Raw genomic sequence first — 26410 nt, 5'->3', positions numbered from 1 at the left:
ATACCCCTCAAACACCTCCCTCCCTCCTAACCTGCCCTTCCCCACCCCTCCCCCCTTTGGTAACCGTTAGTCCCTTCTTGGAGTCTGTGAGTCTGTTGCTGTTTTGTTCCTTCAGTTTTGCTTCATTGTTATACTCCACAAATGCGGGAAATTATTTGGTACTTGTCTTTCTCCACCTGGCTTATTTCACTAAGCAACCTTCTTAAACATGAGGATGTTAAGTATTCTTGATGTAAATAGTGTGCAGAATTCCAAGCATACATACTTAACCCACATAGCACCTAAGTCAGACCCAGATATAAACTGAGGCTAGAAGCTGAATGCTAATGCCATTGCTGATGTGAATGAGACGACAAAAAGAGTAAGAACTGCAAACAAAACCAAATATATGCAAAAAGAATGAAAATAAGTTTGGAAGCAAGTCTGATGCTTGTCATTGAGTCTACTTTGTGTATCATAATTTATGTTGTTCCTAATTTTACATTATTAGTGTTTTTTAAAATTTCAATATAGATTTAAAAATGTGTGTGTGTGTGTGTGTGTGTGTGTGTGTATGCCTAAAAGAGAGGAATAATCCTTTAAAGCTCTTAATGTATATTGTTAGGTTTTTTCTGAAAATTACAATCCTACTGGGTGTAAGAATGTCTATCTATAAATATTTATATAAATGATAAAGTCTGTATTAATTTGATAGGAAAAATAGTTCCGTATTTAAATCCTCATATACACAATTACTAATAAGTTATAAATATTTTTATTTAAGGTACAGACATTTGCAAGTTATCTTCTGCAAGTTGCCTACTCTTGTCTTTTAACTATTGCTATATTGTGACATGAGTGCTTTACTTATTAATTTACATAAGTGAGTTATATTGTGACTTTAAATCTTTGTCTCAACCGATCTTTTAATTATTAAATTTTTTGATCATTTATTATACCATTATGATGCTAACTCTTTAGTTATCTTAGTTATTATAATATAAAGTGAGACTATAAAATGACTCCCCCACCCCAAAGACCATTTATTGAATAATCCATCATTTTTTTCATTTGTGAGGTTTTTTCTATTACACATTACATCCTTACACGTGAATTCCATTTTGCTTGAACTTTTTGCTCTATAGATCTATTTTTGTACAACTATTTCCAGTCCACCAAAGCTACTGTTCTGATAGTCACACCATTTGGCCAGGACTTTATCATGGTTGGAAACTGCACTGTCTCCTATAACCAACTTAGGCATTTCGCTTTTTATCACGAACATCCTCCTACTTTTCAACTTGCTTCCATCTGCTTTCAAGGTAACCTTTTCTCAGCATTATGAAGCATGATCTTCAGTCTCGAAGAACTTACTCCCTTCTATGTCTATACCTCCAGTTTATATTCCCTAGTCTAATACTTCAATCAACATTCATTAAACATTATCTTTACTGAACACCTGTAATTTCCTGGCACTATACTAGGCTCTAGAAAAAAAATGGAGACAAGACAGAGAAGTTCCCTGCCTTCTTAAAGCTGTAATTCAAGCAAGCAGACATAACAACAAAGAAAATAATTGTTTCAATTAAAATCTAAATAAAAGGCCTAGCCAAGAAAGGAACAAAAATATAAGATCTACTTTTCAGAGAGTAATAAGGAAAGAATTCTCTGAGAAGATGCTACTTGAAAATGAAGACAGAAAAGGATCAAGCCAGGAAAAATCTTCCAGGTAGAAGGCATGAAAAAACAAAGCTCTGCAGTTAGAAAGAACTTGGCATACTGTTTCATCCTTCCTTGTGTTACATTCATTTAACAAAACTCTAGTCCTGGGTGAAGCCCAATCTTTGCTTTCGTTGTGCTACTGTGAAGAAAATTACTTAACAGGGCAGAGATAAATCACTCTGTATTTGAGGGCACCAACTCAATTGAGCCTCCAATGCTCCGGTCAATTTGCTGTCCTACTGTCCAAAACCACTATTTCAAAAGCTCTCTCCTTGAATCTCTACCTGCCAACCCTCTCACTCTCAACAAATTGAACTCGACTCTTTAGAGAGAAAAATAGAAGCTATCAGATAGAAATTTTTTCAACTCCCAAACTCCCCACTCCAAATCAACCATGATACATACATCCTGTTAAATCAGAGGACGATTTCTTTTCTTAAAACCAGGTATTCCACTTCCCTCCTGAATTCCTCTCCTCCCACCCAATCTGAAAAATTACTCTAACCTTTTCTCTTTCTACACAGCATTCATTTGCAAGCTTTCTGTGTCCATCTCATGAGCATTTATACTGGCTTCATTGTGACAGCTTTCTCCTAAGTCAGAACTGTACAAAGATTAAATGGGCTACCATAACAGACAGTTGCCTATCCCTGGAATTGTTCAACAATAAACTGGAATGCCTGATTGATAGGAAAGTTCTAGAGGATTCAAATTACAACATTGTTCACTGAACTGGGTGCACCTGTCAAATTTCTTCTCACCTTAAGAATTTCTAACTTAAAGATAATAGAAATGGTCCACTGGGGGTCTCTATTAAATGTTAAATTTCATATAGCCAATAACTAAAGCTAGACAGATCTATGTATTTTCCTTATGAAGGCTATAAACTTAACAAGTTACATGCCTGATAGCAAGTTTGAAAATGAATAACCTTGAAAGTCAACTAACACAAATCAAAATACACAGGGATCTTCTTTTCCATCTGCAAGCTCCAGCCATGTCCAAGCGACTTGGAGTTCTTGCCCAGTCTGTATTCTCAGACATTCTGAAGACAGAAGTACCATCAAGAATTTCCCTATGAACTTACCCAGGCCTACTCAAGGTAATAGGAGCACATAAAGCTAGCCTTCTCCTCAAAATATGCCTCAATAAATTATATAAACTAACTTCACTGTTCTTACAGATTTACCTTCTAGAAGTCCCATTCAGGTTTGTATATACTTGAAGAATGCAGTGATAACTGCTACATCACCCGTGTTTCCAGAATAGACCTTTAAAATGTATATTCATCACAACGTTTAGAAGGCATGGACTCTGTCATGATGTTTCAGTTGATGTAATCTAAAGCACAGCTCTTGCTTATACTGTTCACTGTTCTGTTTTTAAGGGATACTCTTGAATAAATGTTAAAAAAAGCAACTTCTAAAAACAGGCAGTTTTGGGGGTTTGGAGGAGGAGAGTAAATTTAGCTTGATCTACCATCTTCAGTTCCTCTAATATTTGAAAATGGGATTAGTTCCTAAAGATTTAATTATAAGTTAATACTTAATGCATCAAAGTAGAAATATGAAAAGTTAAGGAAACAGATAATGATATTTTTTATTGTAAAATAACAAATTCTTAATCAGCCAATCTGCAAATAATTACATTTGTGGCTATCAATTATTAAACAGTAAGCTCTCTATATAACACCCTTGAATTATAGAAAGGTGTGTACCTATTGCCTCTTCAAGAGAAATTTAATTTTCTAAGATCTACTAAATTAGGACTTTCATGTTTTCCCTGATGGTATTCTAATTATTTAGTCACTTTTAGTAACTTTTAAAAAAAATACAAACTTGTCACTGCCTGAATACATCAGTGATTCTGAAATGCTGTTTTTAAAGAAAGGTACTTTTATGGTCATTCCCCAACACAATTCTTAAGAAGCCAAAAATTTTAGTTTGTAAAATGAGTATTATCTTCTTTTTGTTTGAAGCCATCCAAAACCCCATATTTATTTAATGACCCACAAAAAAGAAATTCTTTGCATATGTTAGTCACTTTTCCCAAATTTGCATTTTCTAAACCAATGAACTATTCCTTAACAATTAAAAGTATTTTTCTCTTAAAATGTTTTTGGGATTCCATAGTTCTAGTTTCTTTTCATTAGTATCATAAGAATGATAACATAAGTAACATAAGAATCAAAGAACTCAAGATTTTAATAAGAAAAATTTACTATAAGAGCATAATTCTACAGTTTCCCCCTATAGTTTTAGTCAAGGAAGAGTTATAAGCTAATATATCTATAGTCAAATTAATAAAATATTTAAGGTCAAAAGAAATATTCCCGTTGTAACCACTCTGTTAAATTTCTGATAACTGGTAATAGCAGAGGCAATACAATTAGATTGTAGTTCTACTTCCCAAAACAAACATGTAACATACTATATGTCTGTGTGAATCATAAACATTTTATGTACATGTGCATGTAATATACACACAATATATTTATCAAAAAACAAATTATAAAACTCCTTGGAATACATTAAAATGAAGGAAATGACAGGTAAAATACCTTCTTACCTGGTATATATCAGAAAGACTGCTGCTTCCAGAATCACTAGTGATACTACATCCTGAATGGCTAGAAGAGACGTGGGTCACCTGTGGGTGGAGACTATCAGTAAGGTGTAGTTTTGTGAAATCTGCAGGAAGCTACAGGAAGGAGCAGGAAAAACTAGGATTACAATTTGAATCAAGAACTCTAAAAAGACATTTAAAAATTATAGTATACTCTACTCCACACCATTTAGACAAAAATTCTATTTCGAAAGATCCTTTGTTTTTCAAGTTCACAAATTACTAAATATTGTCCTATTTACCAAAAACCACAAAATAAGATTTTGAAGTTTATGGGTGTTCAATGAGCCTTGAATAATGCTAAATTCAACGCTTCAGTAGATGGGTTTAGAGGTTAAGATTAACTTGTATGAGTATTTAATTCAGAGAGCAAATTAATCTACCACTATTTATTAGCCATCACAGATGCAAATTTGTGGGATGAAACAGCTTGAATAAGAAAGCAGATCTGAGGTTTTTAAATGTCCAAATGATGCTTAAAGTTTAAAAAAAATTGAGCATTGGAAATTACAAAATATATTGTCATACAAGTAGTAGTGCTGGCTCTATGAAGAAAACAGAAAAGAATGCTCTCAAAGAACTTAAAACTGAGAAATCTATGGAAAACATTTACCTACCAGTATACATAAGTATCAATTTTCTACTTGTTTATATTTAAACCCTAAATAAAAATAGCCTCTCTCAGATTCACCAACCATCCCTCAAGTGCTTCTACCATATAGCCGAGAAAACGCACTCAAAAAGGAAACATTCATATACCATTCAATTCAACAAATATTTACTGAGTCCTTTTCCTCTATGTGTTGGTGAATGAGATCCTAAGAAAACACTGCCCTTAAAACACTTACACTCTTATAAGTTATTACCAATTCTTTGGAGTTAAAAAAGATACTATCTATAATATCACACGATGACTACTGACAATAACAGACATATTTCAAAATATATGCTGACATCATGCAACACTGTTAATATTCTCTTTTCTGTGTGCATATTGATTCTATTTAGCTGTTGAATAATAATAAATATAAAGAATAATCATTAAATAAAACTTAAGAGTTTACCTTAGCAACAGCCCTTTTTCTCCTTTGACCTTCCTCCCTTCTCCCCTTGCAAAAATAAGTTGCCATTCCATAGTTTAGAATAAGCCACACAAAGGAGATGATTCAGGTTTATAACCATGGCCAATCAGTTTTGATACTTCAAAGTTCCAAAGAGGCAAATGTATTTATATCCCACAATCATTCAGGCCTGACTCAATAAATAGATTACTATATTTAATAATATGTAATACAGTCTATACAGAAATATTTTCTAATTTCATGGGAGACCAGATATACAAAGAAAAGATTTCTACATACATTTATTAGGGGGCATATGATTAGATGTCAGATAAAGAGATAAAAAGAAATATGCCAGAGGAGCTCAGAGGAGTGACATGTTTATTCAAAAGTATGAAATCATTGCAAACATATTTCTGGCTTTTTTGAACTGGCAAGTGAAGATGTAAAATATTAGAAAAATTTAGGAGAATAACAACTTCCCTACAAGGAATGGATAGGTGAATAGTTCTAAACTGAGAATTTATATACTTTATTCACGATGTGAAATATTTGCCGGGTTTCTTCAGGAACAATTTGAAGAAAAATTTGAAGAGGTGTGTGTTAATAACTATGATTTTACATGGAGTTAAATGATAGATATCAGAAATATTAATATAATGTGTTCAAAGCCAGGATAAATATGCTTCATCATCCTACATTTCTATTTAATTCAGTCACTCATCACAGAAAGCAACTGGGGAAACATTACTCAATGGCTCAATGATTTTAAAAGGCATCAATCGATACAGTAATTTAAAAACCAATAAATTGACTTTTATTGTATTTTATAGAATGACTCAGGTTGACATGTGCGACATAGTGTGATTTTTAAAGATTAACTTAAATATATCAAATGAAGACATAACTATCTAATACATTTCTACTCACTAAACAATTACTTAAGTGTCATACGACTCACTTCTCTTCAGTATCTATCACCTGGTCATCTTTCCTGAATAAGGATTCACTGTGTGGAAAGCACTAGGAGTAATGGAGATCCACATCTAATAGAAGAGATAAGGATCCAGCCTTCATATACCAGAATCTATTCGTCTATACCTACTTTTGGCCATAAAGTACAGAATCACATGTCTATATTAGGCTAAAAACCAAAAAGACTCTCTAAAGAGAAAACTAGAAATATTCTCACTCTTGAGAATTCAATGCTATTTTATGAATACTTATTGAATATTTGCTGTGTCAGACACTCTGTTGGAGGCAGCGAATATCAAGGTGAATAAAACATTCCCAATTCCATATCTAACTTCTCCTACCCAAAAAAATCATTGAAATAGGTGTTATCCACAATAGAAAAATAAGTCAAACATAGTTTTTAAAACATGGTTGCAATCTTGTCTTTGCAGAACAGTATGAAATATGTATTAAACTTAAAGTAAATGCATATATAGTTTAGTATTAACTAAATACTTTTATATTAGAATGAATGCCATGTTTAAGAAAGTTTAACATTTTTTCTCATAGATTGGAATAACAGTTCCATGATTAAATTTTTTAATAGTATGCATCAGCCAAGATTATGGAATGGGAGAAATTGCTGAAGCTGTTCCCTCAAAGGGAAGAGGCTGAAATGCACTGATTTGGCCCAGCCAAATCACTGAGCACATACCTGGGGAAATGGGTCTTTAAGAGGCAATGAACTATCTGGGATTGGGGATCAGGGGGCATACAATTATACAGGCACCCATATTTACATTTGAGGGCAATGAGGTAACACTGAACCCCTAGAGTTACAGAATGAAGGAAATACACCAAAAAAGGGGGACATGATGCCAGAGACAACAAAATTCACTAATTCCAAACTTTTCTAGGTTTGATCTAGTGCCTATTTTAAAATTACTATCAGTATGTTATTTAATTAAATTTCACAGTGAAATGGGACTGTGAATTATTATCTTGTGACCCTAGTCACCATTTATGACAGAAATTCTGTTCAAAAAAGAAAAAAAATTGGAAGCTATATAATTACCTGAATAAAATTAAATAAACTAAAGGGGAAATTAACACATTTTATACATTGGATCTTAACACCAATATAATTTCACAGTAATTTAATAAGAACACAATTCAAAGGAATCTCCTACTTACATTTTTCTCTTTATCATTTAAGTTTTTATTTTAATATTTGGTTATATGAAAATATATCATTGCTTAAATTTTTCCTGGATCAAGCAATCTATATTCCTAAAAATATATTACCTGTGAATCACAACTGTAGTAAACTACTATAGTACAAATGATTGAATCATAGTTTAACCATAAGCACTACTAACTATATAAAAAACAAGGGTAGTATTTAAATCAGATTCTCAAATGCATAAAGTATAAACTTAAAATTAATCACAGTTTTGTAAAAATTGGTATCAACTGTATAATAGCTTATTTTCTTTTTTGGGCAAACAGGGATGGTAAACAATTAACTGTAAACAAAAAGAACTACACAAAAGACAAGTGTCATGTGAACAGGCATGGACAGTCACTGATTTATTAGTCTAAGGATGAGCATTTACAAAATTACTAGCTAATAAATAAACTCTATTTTGAACGTAAAGTGCAAAGAGGTTGGCCTGAAGTCTGACATCAGTAAGTAAATATTTTGTTGAACTGGCAAAATTCCTCAAAGTGATAAGATAGTAGAGACTAGGATGGCTGTCCTTCTTCCCCTTCCTTTCCTCTCCCCAAAAGACTTCTTTCTGTTCATATTTTCAAACGCCATAAGAAGGATTCAGTATATTACTGTACTTGCAATGGAAATGTAAAAGAATTTCATGTTCCACAATACATTATCATCATCTTAGGGTTGCTAAGAAATCAAAGTTAAAAAACAAAACATGAAGTTACTCTACAAGAAGAAATGTCAAAGAAATAATCAATCTTCCCAGGTTTTCTTCCGCCTGCTACTTCTGTAGCTTTTCTTCTTCCTACCTAATCACAACCTTTAAATAGAACTCGTGCCACATGTCGAATTTACCGAGTATCATAATTCTTCCAAGTGGTAAAGACACCTCAAGACAAATGCTGGGCATAGAAGCCACAGGGCATAAATATGCAAAGAAGTAAAAAGCTAACCTTTTCAAACGATAAGGCTTCTCTCTCACTTACCAACCTAACATTTCCCTGTATGGCCCCGGAAGATGACTGGTTAGCCAGAGACGGGTAAGATTCCTCAAGGGAGGAACAACCTAAGACAGGCACAGTCGCAGGGGGCCATCTGGTGAGAAAATGGGGAGCAGCAGAGGTGAGGCTTAGAACCTCCCCCCTCATGTTCTGAGAGAAATCTTCTGCATACATGGATGTTTATTGCCCTCGTCTAGAGCGGATTAACACATAGTCTACAGGCACAAACCTGATCATCTACATTTGCTCTCTTACAACACTAAACTCTGTTTTCTACCTTTATCTCGTATCCACCTACCACTTCAGCATTTTATTAAAAATAATAATAATAGAGAAATGTGGTATCCACATATAAATCAGGTTTAAAAATCAAATGAATATTCATATTTGAACTGACTGTGTATAGTTCATAATGCATGAACAAAACCGAAAGCTTCTGTGATGACTGCCCTTGCACTGTTCACCATGTAACTTATTCACTATGTAAGAATTTGTACTCCATGTAAGAATTTGTTCGTTATGCATCAGAAGATTGGAGACTGACGAAAATTGGGCTTGGGGTGGATTAATGATTGTGCATTGAGTATTGACCCCCCTATACAGAGATTTGTTGTGGTTAACAACTATTTGATCAATAAATATGAGAGATGCCCTCACAATAAATATATATATAAACACACTTCCAATTGTAAAATAAATAAGTAACCGGGATGTAATGTATAGCATAAGGAATATAGTCAAAATATTGTAACAACTTGGTATGGTGATACCTGGTACCTAGAAATATCATGTATATAAATGTTGAGTTGCTGTGTTGTACACCTGAAACTAATGTAATGCAATGCTGTTGTCAACTACCCTTCAATAAAAAAAAAAAAAAAAAAAAGATAAAGAAAAATCAAATGAATATTCATATTTGAACTGACTGTGTATAGTTCATAATGCATTAACAAAACCGAAAGCTTCTGTGATGACTGCCCTTGCACTGTTCACCATGTAACTTATTCACTATGTAAGAATTTGTACTCCATGTAAGAATTTGTTCGTTATGCATCAGAAGATTGGAGACTGACGAAAATTAGGCTTGGGGTGGATTAATGAGAGTGCATTGAGTATTGACCCCCCTATACAGAAATTTATTGTGGTTAACAACTATTTGATCAATAAATATGAGAGATGCCCTCAAAAAAACAAAACAAAACAAAACAAAACTACTGCCACAATCAGTTGAAATTTATTTAACGAAAATTTCCCCAACTAACCTTAGGATCACTTTATTTCAAGAAACAGTTACAAAGACCACACAAGATCATGGGTGACTGCTGGAATTTATCTAATCCTCCCTGGGAGTTTTTTTGAATAACACTATCTAAGGTAAATTAGGTATCACAGTGACTAAAAACTAACTTCATAATTAACTTTGTATCACAAAAATTTACCCAAATGAGCATTATTTTCCCCATATCATCACTGTAGTTTTGTGAGTGTTCTTTATGCTGTTTTCAAGCTTTGCAAGCAAGAATTGGTATATTACTGGACACACTTCCTGTTTTTCTCTGAACTGTTAATGAAAACACAGTCTCATGTATTTTCCATTCATACATCATTTACTGAAAACCCATGTTGTGAGGATTAAATGAATGGGCACAAAGCTGGTACCCAGAAACCACCAGAGAAGGGTGTTAGCTATATAAATTACCACATGCCAGACTGTGTAAGACACAGGTCCTTTCCAGCTATAGAATTCCTGTAGTTGGAATCTTAGGGCGGATAGCAGCGGGTTACAGGGTTATTTCTAGCAGGGGCTTTAACAGCCAAAGTCAGCCAGCTACAGACTTTTACTATCTACATTTATACTTGAGGGCAAGTTGTGTTTTAAAAGCAATTCATTTTTCTCTCTGTGTATACACTCACATGTACAAATACCCTTTTTTCTTTTACTACTGATATTTTCAGATACTACTAACTTCTGACACACTCTGTTTCTACATACAGTTTCAGTAAGTAGGAACATTATTTAGTAGCTCGTTTTAAAGGCCACTTTGTAACACAGTCAACTTTCATTTCTCTAAATCATCATATTTCTTTAAGAACATCTGAAAAAGTAAATATTTGGACTCCAGAATATAATTCATCAGAAGTAATTTTGCTTCCTTTATACCTCCTTAAAATAATGCTCACAATCTAATACTCATCCTTGAATACTTAATCCATTAGCATTCCAGAGCAGAGAAAGGCTTTTGCACAATATATAATTCTTGTTCATAAATACACATAAACGCAAGAAAAAACTTTTCCCAAAAATGTCATGAGACAATAATTCAACAAACCAATAGATCTAATAATATTTCTCATTAAAATACACGTAGACATTTTAAAATGTTGATATGACTAAGTTTTACAGGAATAGTTCAACAAAAATTTGCTTTATGTCTACTGGATAAACTTGCCCCCAAAATTAACAATTTGTTAAGAACTTAACATTCTCCTTGCACACTGTCAGGTTCAAAAGACATAAGCTTCATGTTAGACATGTATGGCGTTATCATCGGTTAATCTTCTTCCTTAACTTGCTCAAGGTTGCTCAACTAACGTCCTTAACCTCTCCTTAGTTTCCTCCATAAAATGAATATAACATAATAGAATGATTAAATGAAATCATTATGACCTATAGAATCTACCTCACAGATGCCTCTCTTCCTTTTCATTCTCTCTGTCATTTTTCCAGTCACGATCCTCCATCATCCTAGGTCAGATATCTTCCAAATTCAATAAAAAAAAAACAAAAACTAACTTACTTTTTGATACTGCCATACTCACCATTACCATTACAGTAGTTTACTTATTATATGTATTCTCCCAAAAGTCTGTATATTATATTTTAAATAAATCATGTTTACATAGAGAAACTCACTGCTTAGCATACTGTGCTAAATCTTACATAATAACCTCAATGTCATGTTTTGCTTATAGTCCAATTTCTTTTACAAACATTCAAATTTTCAGAGCTAAGAGTTCTCTCAAAATGGTAACACTTTGGGGAGTTTGTGCTTTTGTTTGTTTAGTCTTATTATTTTTGACTGCGAAAGCCTCCGTGATAGGCATGCATTTGATCCAGACACACTCCCAGCTGGGTGTGATTTGACCACAAAATGTTATTCTTGTCATTCTCAACACACTGCCTTTGGAGGACAATCTGCACAGAAAACACCACTGTGCAGGGGGTGCAAATGTGGTAATGATTTATTTCAAAAGTTCCTTGCTATTTTCCAACATTAAAATGATGTTTTAGAAAGACTTGGTATTAAGATATAGCTTAAATGCATGACTACTTCACATGGCTTTTCTGTCCAAACATAAAAAGAATTGGCCACTGAAATATGGTAGTGACATAGCCCTCTCCCGAGTAGGTAGAAAAGCCACCCTTATTAATTTTGTTTAGCTTTAGTAACACATAAACAAATCATAATCTTCACTGGTGACAGTTGGGTAAATTATAATCTATCTAAAATTCAATTCCTACATTTATGAAACAGGGATAATTTGAACACAAAAGTAACATCTAGGAACCCCTTTTGAAGAAACTAAACAATCAAAACTAGTAAATTAATTGAAAGGTTATCAGTCATGATTGGTATTTTTGAGCAAATACTTTTAGAAAGGCTTTTTTACTGGATGTTAAAAGAAACACTGAATAGAAGGAAATCCACATGAACTTTACTTCAAAACAGAAAAGGAGAATCCTTTAGTATGATGGAAAAGTGTATAATCCAAGTATCATATATTCCAAAATGAAAGGCTATGTCCATTTTTCTCAAAAAGAAGGCAGTAAGGTCACCTGAATATCAGTTACTATGTACCAGGCCCTGTTCTAAGCATTTGCACATAATATTAGCTATTTAATTCATACGACAATCTTATGAAGTAGGTATTACTGTGACCATTTTAGATAGGCAGCAACTAAGACTCAAAAATGTTAAGCAATCTGCACCAAGATCATACAGCAAAAGGTGGCAGAGATAGATTTTGGCCCTGGATATCTGGCTCCGGAGCACATAGACTTGAGCATTAAATTTTAATGTATTTATTAATTTGTTATATGACTTGAGAACTGTTATGGATATAGATAAAATGGTCAAGTGGTTGCCTATATCAATTAGTAATGTAGTTTATTATACCAATTTCAAAATCATACAGGAAGATAATTTGAAATAATTTCTTACTTTCACAAAACAAATTTATTAAAACTTTATACCTGCATCTCCAGTATCAATGACTCTGAGATCACAAAGTCACTTCTTGAGTCATCCAACAATTTCATTCCTTCCAAGTTGTTTGAGATTTATTAGTAAAGTTGATTTTTCATTTGTCTTGCAGGTTCTTTACAAAATCATTTGTTATTTACTTTGTAAACTAATCTTTAAAGGTCTTGAGATCACATATCCAGAAATCATTAAATCTGTATAAAATGTAAACTTCTTTTTAACTCCTTCATAGAGTTCCATCATGGGAGCCTTAAAAGCATTCAAAGCCAGCATTGCTGAGGTCATTTCTGTTTGACGTTCCTTATCAAAGTACTTTTTTCTTAAATTGAGAGAGAACCTCATAATGTAACAGAGGAAAGCAACTCCATTCTGGTAGGTCGTTCTGGCAGAAACAAAACCTTGCCTGATATATATGATTTCCCTAACATTTGACAATCAGAAGAAAATGATGCACACATATATAGAGTTAGTTACAGTATCAGCTAGTCAGCTAATTTCATCACATTAACTAAAGACACCTGGCATAGTGAGAGCAGTTCTATAATTAGTATCAGAACCACTGAAAGTTTGTCATCTGAAAGATATCTGTATTTTTTCACAATGAAAATGTTTACCTGAAACCTAAAACAAACTGTTTAATAATTTTCCGGAGAAATACTAGGTAGTTGATTAATTATTTATATAAGTCTAAATGTCCTGTTCTCTGTTAAGAAACACAGTTTTATGCTGGTTTTTCAAGTGACAGCCACACCATTCTCACTCCAAATACACGCATGCACAGTATATAATCCCTTTTCCTTTTAATTTACTTGCAACCACCAATAACCACTGTTCTGAAAAGCACACATTTCTCTGAGGAATTCCAAAAAATTTTAGATCACTCAGTCCAAGCAATTTTCAATAAAATGCATAGCAACTGTTTGTACTAACTCAGGTGACTTAAAAATCATCTTCTGGGTAGCATGAATTTCACCTATTTAAGTCCCAAATGCCTTTGTGTTTTTTTCCTTCATGTTAGTAATAATTACTGCCATTATTTTGGGGGCAAGTACTATGTAATGAGCAATGTGCTGTGTATTTGGCATCTATTTGTTGAATACTTACAAAGAGCCCAGATGCTGCACTTAATTGCTGAAGAAATGGAAGCTCGAACGGTTCAAATGACTTGGTTACAAAGCCCTTGGATAAAAGGTTTCAAAATCTATACCCATTTTCCTTTGTATCCTGACTCTACATATTTATTATTTTGGGCCATATTCTAACCCAGTCTTTGCATCTTTCTTCTTATTTAAACAGTAAACACCTTAAAGAAACTTTACGCTAATATAATCATAACTTCATTTTCTAATGCAAAAACCAACCCAATAAATGTATTTTTTAGCAAAATTTGTGATTATACACATAGTAATACTGATAATATTCTGCAGTTACTAAAACTTGAGTTTCAGTCTCTTGTTTTCCAGGACCAAATGGAACTGGTGCCATGGAAACAGCAATCCCCAGAGAGGGAGGAGAGTCACTGGTAATAACCAGAGGAGAGCTTCTATGACCAATTAGGCACCAACTTTGATGAGCTCCAAAGGGACTGAGCTTGGTTATCCCAGCTGTAAAAACGCTCAAGGGAGTATGGAGTTAGGGAATGAGTGTTTAAAGTCAAGGAAAAAAGAATCCTATAGGATCTATGTAGGATCCTTAAACTGCTTTCTTTTTGGACAAAAATAAAGAGTTGATTTGGGGAGAAAGCCTCACACAGAATTTAAAATGTTAACCCACAAGTAATTTTTAACTCTACTAAAAGATATAAAAGCTCCCTTACATCCAAATGCAAATTTCCTTAGGTCTGTATACAATAAAATGCAATAAAACAGCCAAAACTTGGCTAGCTATTCACCAATGTCCTCCTGCTGGGAAACACAGCTAGACTACATTTCCCAACCTCCCTTCCCGTTCCACATGTGCCAATATTAACTGAATTCAAGCCTCTGGAGTATGGATAAACAGAAGTGATGTATGCTGTTTCCATACCTTACTTATAAAAATCTTCCACAAGACCTGCCATGATATTTGTTCTTGCATCAAGACAGTCTCTGTGGAAGACAGCAGAAGTTTTGGACTGAAGGTTAGACAACTGAGTCACAAAATGAAGAGGCCAGGATCCCTAAATCACTGCTTACAAGGAAACTGTCCACTAAGTGATAAAGAGTACTTGCTATGGATTTCATGCAAAAGAGAAATAAATTTCTATTGTGTTTGAACCATTATGTCTTATTTGGTTTAGTACAAAGGCTAGCACTATCTTAACTCATACTGGTACTATGTTAATTTTTGTTATCCAAATTGTGAAAAGTCTTCCACAGTGAAATTCTGAATTTGTTAAGGAGAATTAAGTAGCGCTCTGATAACATCCTGACCTCATGTAACTTATTATATGTATTCAGTCAAACTCATTTATTGAAAACCCACTTTATGCCAGTATGCTAGGGGCTATTTCAGCTTTTCTAAACACAGCTGAAGATAAACACAAACTTCCTACTCTTATGGATCTTACAACTAGTAGGTAGAGGCAAATAAAAGGATAATTCTGAAGAAAACTGTCAAATAGTGATAATGACTACCTTCAGCAAACATTAAATAAAAGAGACTGATGTGATAGAGTAGGTAGCTAGGGAAGATCCAAGACGTGATACTGAGATAATAAAATTGCTTTTTTATACTTTTACTTTATATATATTTACACACACACTTGTATACATGTTTTATATATATATATATTCATGTATCATATACACATACATACCTGTGTGTATATATACACACATACTTTATATATAACATAGGTATTACCTTTCATATATTTATAAAGTATATACTTATATTTGTCTTTAGGTAAAATTGAGATAAGTCTAGTATGTCACTAAGCCAAAGGATATAATGACTAAACATTTTATGAAAAATTCTTGGGTTATTTATACAACTTAAAAACAAAATCAACTAAGTATCAAAGTGCCTCATGAACCAAAGACAGTATAAAATATATTTGGAGTTGTTCAATGCCCTTTAAGTTGGAAAGCACTGATATCTATTCAGATTTCAAGATGCAAATATTCTATGATGGGAATATAAGGCTTTTAAGTAATTCTTGTTCTCAAAAAGTACCACTTAATAGGTTAGATGGAAAATTAAGTCTAGAAGTGACCTACTTGTCAATTGATTTTGAGTACTCAAAAATTTATTGAGTAGATTAATTACTTGAGAAAAAGTACTTCTACTGAAATTTATGCTATAGTGTTTTAAAAAATAGGAATTAATGAAACTTTATTTCCCTAGGAAGAAGCTTGGATGTACCCCAAATACCGATACCATTGATTTTGCATTTGTGTGTGGTGGTAGATAGTTGGCAGTGGGGTGGGAGGGAAGAGAACATCAAACAAATAAGAATTTGTCACACTGAGATAAGTAGTTCAAAAATTAATTATGTAAGATATGGGACATACAGATAGGGTGGAAGATCTCACTGTTAAGATAACATTTGAGAACAGACCTTAATGGAGTGAATGCCTGAATCCTGCAGATACACACTGGGGAAAGGCATTTCATATACAGAAACCTCAAGGGCAAAAGCCAAAGGTAGCGGTGGCCTTGACATGTTTTAGGAATAGCAATGAGTCAGTACAAGCTCTGAGAAGACCAGAGGGAATTAGGACAGAAAGATATTCTATGGTGAAATCATGTAGGAAGGCTGTGGTAAAGATTTTGGATTTTATTCTATGATAGGAAGCCACTGGAGGGTTCTGAGAATGGGCAATTCATGCATCATGAATTTAAAACATTTTTCCAAAGTTTTTAATGTGAATATACTTATTTAATAAATGTTTAGGAGTAATTCCATGTAACTTAAAAGTGTTTACCACAACTTGTATCAAAAGGTCATCAACAAACAAGGACTTTATAGTTTGTCCTGACAGATGTACCATGGGTAGTGATTCAACTGTGAAGCTGTGTCTATTCTAAGTTATCATTTGTAGATATATTATATAACTATTTTTACTGAAAAATCCCACCCCACTCCTCTTGTACATATGTGAGACACACATACAGAGGAAACCACCTTGATTTTAAGTGACATCACAGATCCTACCTCTAATCGTTCATTTCTAGATTTCATTCAAACACTACCACATATTCTACTTTTCTAATGATGAGTATTACAACATAGCTAGAAAATAATCTTCAAATTAAAAAATAATCATGTATCTCTGTCAAGTTATTAACAAAAATAGTAGGTATTAGTTTTATGTATCCATTGTATCAGTTTTTCATCTTACTTCAATGATAAAAATAATCATTTCAGCATTTATTTCCAAGGACTTCAATGATAAGCCATATTTAATTTAACATTTACTTTCAAGGGCTTTATTGCACACCAGATAATTTCATTGCTTTAGCCCTGTCTGGAGGACTGACTTGAAGATTTGAAATGCATTACTCATTGCCCAGGCCCAGAAGAAATAAATACTGCATGCATTGCAATAAGTCTAATAGATTTTTCTTTTTCCTTCATCTGTTCCTCCCACCTTTTTTTTTTCATTTAGACTGATAAACCTTAGACACATCATTAAATGATAATTTTAATTACTAAGACACAGTCAAGCACACATTACCTCATAAGGAGACTCCTTCCTAATACCCTCACTTCTGTCAATGCTGCAGCATTTTTCATGACCTTCTCTGTCATCTGCAAAGATTTATTTACATAATCAATTGAGCAACTCTCTTTGAAAGCACTTTTTCCCTATATTAACACCAGCATTTAATATTCTGTCACTCCATTATGCTCTTACTTTTCTCAAACTTCAGCTACTTTCTCTGAACTCTTCTGTTAAGTATGTATGTGTATGCATATTAATTTATGTGTATGTATATTAATTTATTATTCTAAGTTTAAATCAGGGAACTGGAATAGCATTAATCAAGATACACTTAGGGACTCTTATGACTAACTCAATAGAATCTGTGTTGTCATTTGCATGTGCATGTACATGCACACACAAACACTAATAACTTGAAAATGTGTTTAGATATAACCAGTTTAACTCCATAACCTAGAAGTTATGCAGCCTCGATTCACCTTCAGCAAAAAACAAGAACTTGTAAAAATCAACCAAACCCCCACTACGTGTGAGAACACTCAGATGGGATTTACAAATACTAGCCCACTTCACTCTAATGCTCCTGCACTACCACTGTCCTATCTTGCTTCTTGCAACAATATCTTATTTCCCTCTCAGTCTCTTCTCCATCTTATAGCCAAAGGAACCTTTTAGAAGATAGAAAATACACATATGATCATATCAATCATCAGCCAAAAATCTTGTAGTGGACTCTTTTTATCCTCAGGAAAAAGTTTACACCCCTCATCACTGCACCAACTATCTTCTCTGGATCTTTTCACACACTTTTCAGTCTCTCATTCTCTGTACTGGAAATATATAAAGCTGTTTATGGTTACTTAAATGTTTCATTCAGTACCTCTCTCCTGGGTCTTGGTCCCCCCTCTAGAAGAATACTCTCAACTCTCACTCCTGGGCTGACTAATTCTCTTAAGTTCCTCTGTGACACCTAGAATGCTGCCTGTCCCAGAAATTCACCAAATTTTTTTGGTAGTGGCTGATTTAACAGTCCAAAATCCTTTCTAGGTGAGTCTGACACATTTCTGACTTTTTCATCCCTTTCTCCCTTGTTCAAAGTACCTAAAATAGAGTCAGCACTGAATAAATACACAAATTATTGAACTATTAACCCTAGTTTAGAGTTGGGGTTACTATGGTTGAGAGACACTGAACAAGCACTGTCTGATCCCAATGTTCTCTCTCTTCCCAATTCTATAGTCACCCGTTTCTACCAGCAAATTATAGGTAAGATCACCAGAAGAAGAGGGATAAAATTATACTATACCTAGGCTAACGGTAACTATGGTTAAGCCATATATTTAGTATGAATTTCCTAGAAGTCCATACAAAAACGTTAAGGACCAAACTTTGGACTGAAAAGTTTTGACTTTCTATCATATAATTACAACAGAGGAACCTCGCAGATGAAAATTGTTTGAATTCTACTCAGAATTGTAAGATTCATTCACCTACTTAATTATTTAAAAGTATTTACTGATTTACTGCAATGAGCCAGGCACTGTTATAGGAGTTAGTTATATGGCAATTACTGGGATTGGCAAAGCCCCTGCTTCCTGGAATTGACACTTCTTGAGGCAGGAGGAGCTTGAGCATGCAAGGGGAAAGAAAAGATAGGTAGCAATAAATATAATAATAATTTTAAGTACTATAAAGACAATACTAAAAAGGGGGATAATGTAATGGACAGTGATGGCTGGGAATGGAGAGGCTACTTTAGATTGGGCAATCTGGGAAGGACATTTGAGAGATTAAAAAATATAAAGGATCCAGCCAAACAAAGACTCAGGGGGAGATTTACAAATGGAAGGAATGCCAAGGGCAAAGGCCCTAAGGAGGGAAGAACCTAGGAATGACACAGAGAGAAGTCTGAGGTGATTGGAGGGCAGAAAGTGAGGGCCTGACCTCCTCGTAGGAATTCATCCTACTCTAAAGTAGGCTCTTTAAGTGCAGGGGAAAGCCACTGAGGTTTTTAAACAATGACAAGATCCAGTTATGTTTTATAAGCTCATCAGGGGCAGCATGGAGGGAAAATGGATTCTAAGGGGTTAGAAAGGAAGTAGGAAGACAGGATGGAGTGAGGTATATCATCCAGACTACAGCAAGCAAGCTTAAAAACGACCTTTCAAACCTATCCTGATGGTATTTAGAGGGCCCTCTGTAAGCAACTGTTTAACTTTTTCCAAAGATAAAAATTCTATCAACTTAAAAGTACCATAAAGGTGATTACCTATGTGTTACTGACTGTTGTGCAAATTTAGTAGTTCGTTCTGGCCTCCTAAAAATTATGTGGGTGCCTAACCAAATTTCTAAGTAACAAGGGATCATATTATAAAAACACCTAAGTTGTTATGGAATGATAATGTATTAAATATCCTAAAAAACGAATACTTATTTTGAACAAGTACCTAACAAGAAATTAGCATTAGGATGTCATAGATTTATAACATGAAATTGTAGAAAGAATATATAGCTAGTTCAAAGTTATTTGTGTGACTCCAGAAAATCATTTTAATTCCTTGCAGCTCAATTTCCTTACCAGTGTAGAACAGACCTAACGAGGTCTGTCCAATCCACCTCACACAACATGTGTAAGTGAATGTAGAATATGGAAGAATTCTAGTAACATAAGCATTATGCAAATATAAGTTTTTGTATAAAAGTCTAGTGATAGACCTGCAAGGATTTTTAGGGACTCATTTAGCATTATCTCTTTTCACCATTGTGGGAACTGATGACAAGATTGGTAAACTAGCTATGGTACTCCTAAAGTTAGAATTCAGATCTTACTTTTATGTAACATAAAAAAAATTAATTTGAATAGCTTCCACATTTTCTACAATGTAAACTGTAACATTAATATTCTTAAACAAATATTCTGAAACAACCAAAAATGATAAAAGGGAAAATAACATGGAATTCATTATTAATGCTTTATTATATTATATAAACAAAATTAACATAGGATTAATTTTAACCTCAACTCTATGATAAATGTGTATTAAAACAATGGATGCTGTTAGAAAAGCATACATTTTCATAACCAAGATGGTCAAGGTCCCATCATGTAAAGACACAAGGAAGTACCCTTACCTGGTTTTGGCACTGAACTATATTGAATGCCTTCACAGACAGTTTAATCTTCGATATAAATCATATTAATATTCCTTCTAAGCAGTATGTCTTAATATTTAAAACCTCTTATCACCCCAAATTCCTAGGCAGCTTCTAGGAGAAATATTTTGCTGCTTAGATGAATAATAAGTATTTCTATATTTTACGGAAATGTAAAAAATTATATGACTTTTAACAAAATTCTGTTAGTTAACAATGTGAATCCTAATCTATCATTAGGATTGCTAGTGCCTGCTGTTTACTGGCTCCTTATTGCCTTCAACCCTCATACCCAACCTATTTAGTTTTATCTAAGTTGATCTAGCCATAGGAAAAAAAATTCTTCCCAAGGTGAAACAATTATCTACTAATTCTTAATGATGTTTGTTATATCTGCACTTTTTTACTTTTTATTAGTCCATCTTTCACACATTCAATAAATATTTATTTAACGGCTCTTTCATGTTAAGCATATCCAGACCCTCCAGTGCTGAATTTAACAGATGAGGTCCCTCTTCTCTCAAGGTTTACATTTCAAAGGAGAGAGACATAATAAATATGCACTAAAAACATAAACAACAACAAAACACAATAATAAATGCTTGGTAGAGAATTAAAATAATAGAATTAAAATTCAAATGTAATAAAAATGCCTAAGTGGCTACTTTGGCTTGGACTGCCAGGAGACCTTCCTATATTTGAGGTCTGAGAGTCAAGGAGCCAGCCAGATTAAGATCACAGGAGACTGAATTTGGGCAAAAGAAACAACTAATGAAAAGACTCCCTGGCTTGAGCTGGGTAGGGAAGACCAAGAAGGGCAAGGCAGCTGAAGTGGAGTGAGCAAGAAGAGCAGAACAAGATGAACTAAGAAGAGCAAGCCTGAATAGATCATGTACAGCTTTGTAGGGAGTGTAGATTTTATCCCAAGTGCAATAGGAAGTTACTGCGGAGTTTTCAAAGAAATGGCATGGAGAAGGGCAAGATTAAAAATAAGGGGAACATGAAGAGTCAACTGGTACAGCCCAAGTGAGATGATGGTAGGTTGAATCAGGGTGGTAATAATGGAGGTGGAGAGAAGAACCTGAATTCATTAATAATGAGGGTAGAATAAACAAGATTTGCTGAAGAATCTGGAGTTTTTGGCAACCTGAAGAACCAAAGATAATTCATAAATATTGAGCCTCAGTATCTTCATAGATGAGTAATGCCAACGATGGTGAGATGAGAAGAACTGGAGAATCTGTTGCCTCCTTGGTTGGTTGCTGGAGTTGACTTTTTGGTGGTAGTTGGGAGAACGCTCAGGAATTATACTGCAGCCATGTCAAATGCGAGATCACAAATCCACATTAAGATATTTAGTAGGCAACTGAATATACAGTCCTCAATTCTATATAATCAATCAATGGATGTCTGGTTTGGGGGAAAAACTTTGTAAAACTTTTCACCTGCTCACTAAGTGTTTACATGTTAATATATACACAAATGATTATGATGATGAGGAAGAAGATATTTTGATCCATTATGTAATGGATATGAATTCTGGAAATCAATGAACAGATGGGTAATAAGAGATAAAAGGTCTCAAGTCTTTGCTCTCATTGGAGCTAAGCCATTAATATGAAAGTGTTAACCCCTAGCCAGACTTATCAAGAAAAAAAAGAGAATTTACAAACGAAAACAGAATCAGAAATGAGAAAGGAAAAATCACTATGAATAACACAGAAATACAAAGAATTATTAGAGAATACTATGAAAAATTATATGCCAACAAACTGGATAACCTAGAAGAAATGCACAACTTTCTAGAAAAATACAACCTTCCCAGGCTGAATCAGAAAGAAACAGAAAATCTGAACAGATCAATTACCAGCAACGAAATGGAATTGGTAATCAAAATACTACCTAAGAACAAAACTCCTGTACCAGATGGCTTCACTGCTGAATTTTTTTTTTTTGGTATCATTAATCTACAATTACAGAAAGAACATTATGTTTACTAGGTTCCCCCCTTCACCAAGGCCCCCCCACATACCCCTTCACAGTCACTGTCCATCTGCGTAGTAAGATGCTGTAAAATCACTACTTGTCTTTTCTGTGTTTCACCGCTGAATTTTATGAAACATTTAGTGAAGACCTAATACCCATCCTCCTTAAAGTTTTCCAAAGAGTAGAACAGGAAATACTTCCAAACTCATTTTATGAGGCCAGCATCACTCTAATACCAAAACCAGGCAAAGACACCACAAAAAAAGAAAATATTTCATTGAGTATTTTTGCATCTATGTTCATCAGGGATATTGGTTGGTAATTAACAAACTGAATTCAGAAATACATCAAAACGATCATTCATCATGATCAAGTGGGATTCATCCCAGGGATGCAAGGATGGTACAACATTCGAAAATCCATCAACATCATCCACCACATCAACAAAAAGAAGGACAAAAACCACATGATTTTCTCCATATATGCTGAAAAAGCATTCAACAAAATTCAACATCCATTCATGATAAAAACTCTCAACAAAATGGGTATAGAGGGCAAGTACCTCAACATAATAAAGGCCATATATGACAGACCAACACCCAACATTATACTTAACAGCAAGCTGAAAGCTTTGCCTTTAAGATAGGGAACAAGACAAGGATGCCCACTCTCATCACTTTCATTCAACATAGTTCTGGAGGTCCTAGCCACGGCAATCAGACAACACAAAGAAATAAAAGGCATCCAGTTTGGCAAGTACGAAGTTAAACTGTCTGTTTGCAGACGACATGACATTGTATATAAAAATCCCTACAGAATCCACTCCCAGACTACTAGATCTAATATCTGAATTCAGCAAAGTTGCGGGATACAAAATTAATACACAGAAATCTGTTGCATTCCTATACACTAACAATGAACTAGCAGAAAGAAAAATCAGGAAAACAATTCCATTCACAGTTACATCAAAAAGAATAAAATACCTAGGAATAAACCTAATCAAGGAAGTGAAAGACCTATACTCTGAAAACTATAAGACCCTAATTAGAGAAATTAAAGAAGATACCAATAAATGGAAATACATCCTGTGCTCATGGATAGGAAGAATTAATATTGTCAAAATGGCCATCCTGCCTAAAGCAATCTACAGATTCAATGCAATCCCTATCAAAATACCAACAGCATTCTTCAATGAACTGGAGCAAATAGTTCTAAAATTCATATGGAACCACAAAAGGCCCCAAATAGCCAAAGCAATCCTGAGAAGGAAGAACAAAGTTCAGAGGAATTTTGCTCCCCAACTTCAAGCTCTACTACAAAGTCACAGTAATCAAGACAATTTGGTACTGACACAAGAACAGAACAGCAAACCAATGGAAAAGACTAGAGAGCCCTGTTATAAACCCAAACATATATGGTCAATTAATATACGATAAAGGAGCCATGGATATACAATGGGGAAATGACAGCCTCTTCAACAGCTGGTGTTGGGAAAACTGGACAGCTACATGCAAGAGAATGAAACTGGATTATTGTTTAACCCCATACGCAAAACTAAACTCAAAATGGATCAAAGACCTGAATGTAAGTCATGAAACCTTAAAACTCTTAGAAGACAACACAGGCAAAAATCTCCTGAATATAAGCATGAGCAACTCCTTCCTGAACGCATCTCCTCGAGTAAGGGAAACAAAAGCAAAAATGAACACATGGGACTACATCAAACTAAAAAGGTTCTGTATGGCAAAGGACACCATCAACAGAACAAAAAAGCATCCTACAGTATGGGAGAATATATTTGTAAATGACCTATCTGACAAGGGTTTAACATCCAATATAAAGAACTCACATGCCTCAACACCCAAAAAGCAAATAACCCAATTAAAAAATGGGCAGAGGAGCTGAACAGACACTTCTCCAAGGAAGAAATTCAGATGGCCAACAGACACATGAAAAGATGCTCCACATAACTAATCATCATGGAAATGCAAATTAAAACCACAATGAGATTACCACCTTACACCAGTAAGGATGGCCAGCATCGGAAAGACTAAGAACAAATGCTGGAGAGGATGCGGAGAAAGGGGAACCCTCCTACAGTGCTGGTGGGAATGTAAGCTAGTTCAATCATTGTGGAAAGCAATATGGAGGTTCCACAAAAAACTAAAAATAGAAATACCATTTGACCCGGGAATCCCACTCCTTGGAATTTACCCAAAGAATACAACGTCTCACACTCAAAAAGACGTATGCACCCCTATGTTTACCGCAGCACTATTTACAATGGCCAGGATATGGAAGCAACCTAAGTGTCCATCAGTAGACGAATGGATAAAGAAGATGTGGTATACACAATGGAATACATAAGAAAGAAACAAATTCTATCATTTGCAACAACATGGATGGAGCTGGAGGACATTATGCTCAGTGAAATTAGCCAGGCGGAGAAAGACAAGTGCCAAATGATTTCCCTCATTTGTGGAGTGTAACAATGAAGCAAAACTGAAGGAACAAAATGGCAGCAGCAGACTCACAGACTCCAAGAAGGGACCAGTGGTTACCAAATGGGAGGAGTGTGGGAGGGCAGGTAGGGAAGGAGGGAGATGGGGATTGTGGGTTATTTTGTTTAGTATACATGGTGTGGGGGATCACGGGGAAAACAGTGTAGCACAAAGAAGGCAAACAGTGAATCTGTGGCACCTTACTACACTGATGGACAGTGACTGCATTCGAGTATGGGTGGGGACTTGATAATATGGGTAAATGTAGTAACACATTGTTTTTTCATGTGAAACCTTCAATAATACCGTAATAAAAAAGTTTTTTAAAATACAGAAGTGTTAGATACATTTTTCAGGGGAAAAAAACATTCCTACAGGAATGTAAAATAGGAATTTATTTATATTTTAAAGTAAAGTTAGCTTAAACATCTACCATTTTCTCACAGAATCTGATAAAGAACTTGAGAAATACCTAGTGCCTCTTCCAAATGTATAAATCTAATAAAAGTTCAGGGGTATATGAGCTTGGCTAGAAGTATACCATTTGACTTAATGTGCTTTTGTACATAAAGTCTGTTCTTTAATGCTTTGAATTTTATCAGTAGGATTAACAAACCTTGTGAGACAGAAATCTACTTCCTTTTACATCTTAACTCATAGAATCTCACAGATTAGAATCAAGAAAAACTAAATAGTAAGCAAAACACCAATAACAAACCACATCAAGCAAATCAGACAGACTCAACTCTCAAGGGAACTTGAAGGCCATGTCTAACATGTTATTCTACGATGTTTATAAAGTATCTTTATATAAAACTAGAAATATGCATATCTTTATATGCAACAGAATAAGTCTTATTCCAATATATTTTATCAACTACAGAAAACTGGGGAATAAGAAATGTATTCCAATTATGAAAAACTGGAGACGAAAGGGGAGGGGAGGAGAGTGGAAAATAACCTCTAGTCAATGCAGAGAATAAACTAAGACATCTTTAATTACAAAGTAAATAATTTACTTAACATGGTGAAAAGAGGGCAAAGGTGATAAATTGCACAGTTACCAAGAATTCTATATATTCTATATGTAGAATCGTTAACTGGAGTTAACAATCATTCAAATCTATGAGATCCTTTAGTGCGAATAGAATGAAAAAAAAAAAGATTTAACTAACTTTAATTCATGAAAAAGAGAATGTGGTGTTGATTGGGATAAGCATCCAAGAAGTCAGGCACTACATATCCCCAGAGGACACTTCTTCACTTATCTCAGTGCAAATGACTGGCTCTGT

At 34.3% G+C, this 26410-nt stretch overlaps 1 protein-coding gene across 14 annotated transcripts in view; it reads right to left on the bottom strand.

The window, feature by feature from the left end:
• The window catches only part of RAPGEF2 (Rap guanine nucleotide exchange factor 2), a 259283-nt gene that overhangs the window by 46875 nt on the left and 185998 nt on the right, over positions 1 to 26410 (bottom strand). For 13 of the 14 annotated variants that reach the window (XM_036887962.2, XM_036887967.2, XM_036887969.2 and 10 more), the window contains one exon: positions 4270 to 4401. In XM_036887962.2, coding sequence (XP_036743857.2) covers positions 4270 to 4401 — 132 coding nt within the window. Of the gene's footprint in view, positions 1 to 4269; positions 4402 to 11245; positions 15451 to 26410 lie in introns of those variants that run through there. The other variant, XM_057497094.1, reaches the window with a different exon arrangement.

Source organism: Manis pentadactyla, chromosome 1, assembly GCF_030020395.1.
Source record: "Manis pentadactyla isolate mManPen7 chromosome 1, mManPen7.hap1, whole genome shotgun sequence".
In the NCBI taxonomy this organism is placed as follows: Eukaryota; Metazoa; Chordata; class Mammalia; order Pholidota; family Manidae; genus Manis; species Manis pentadactyla.
The sequence above is the reverse complement of the archived record's forward strand: the minus strand, read 5'-3'. Positions and strand labels throughout refer to the sequence as shown.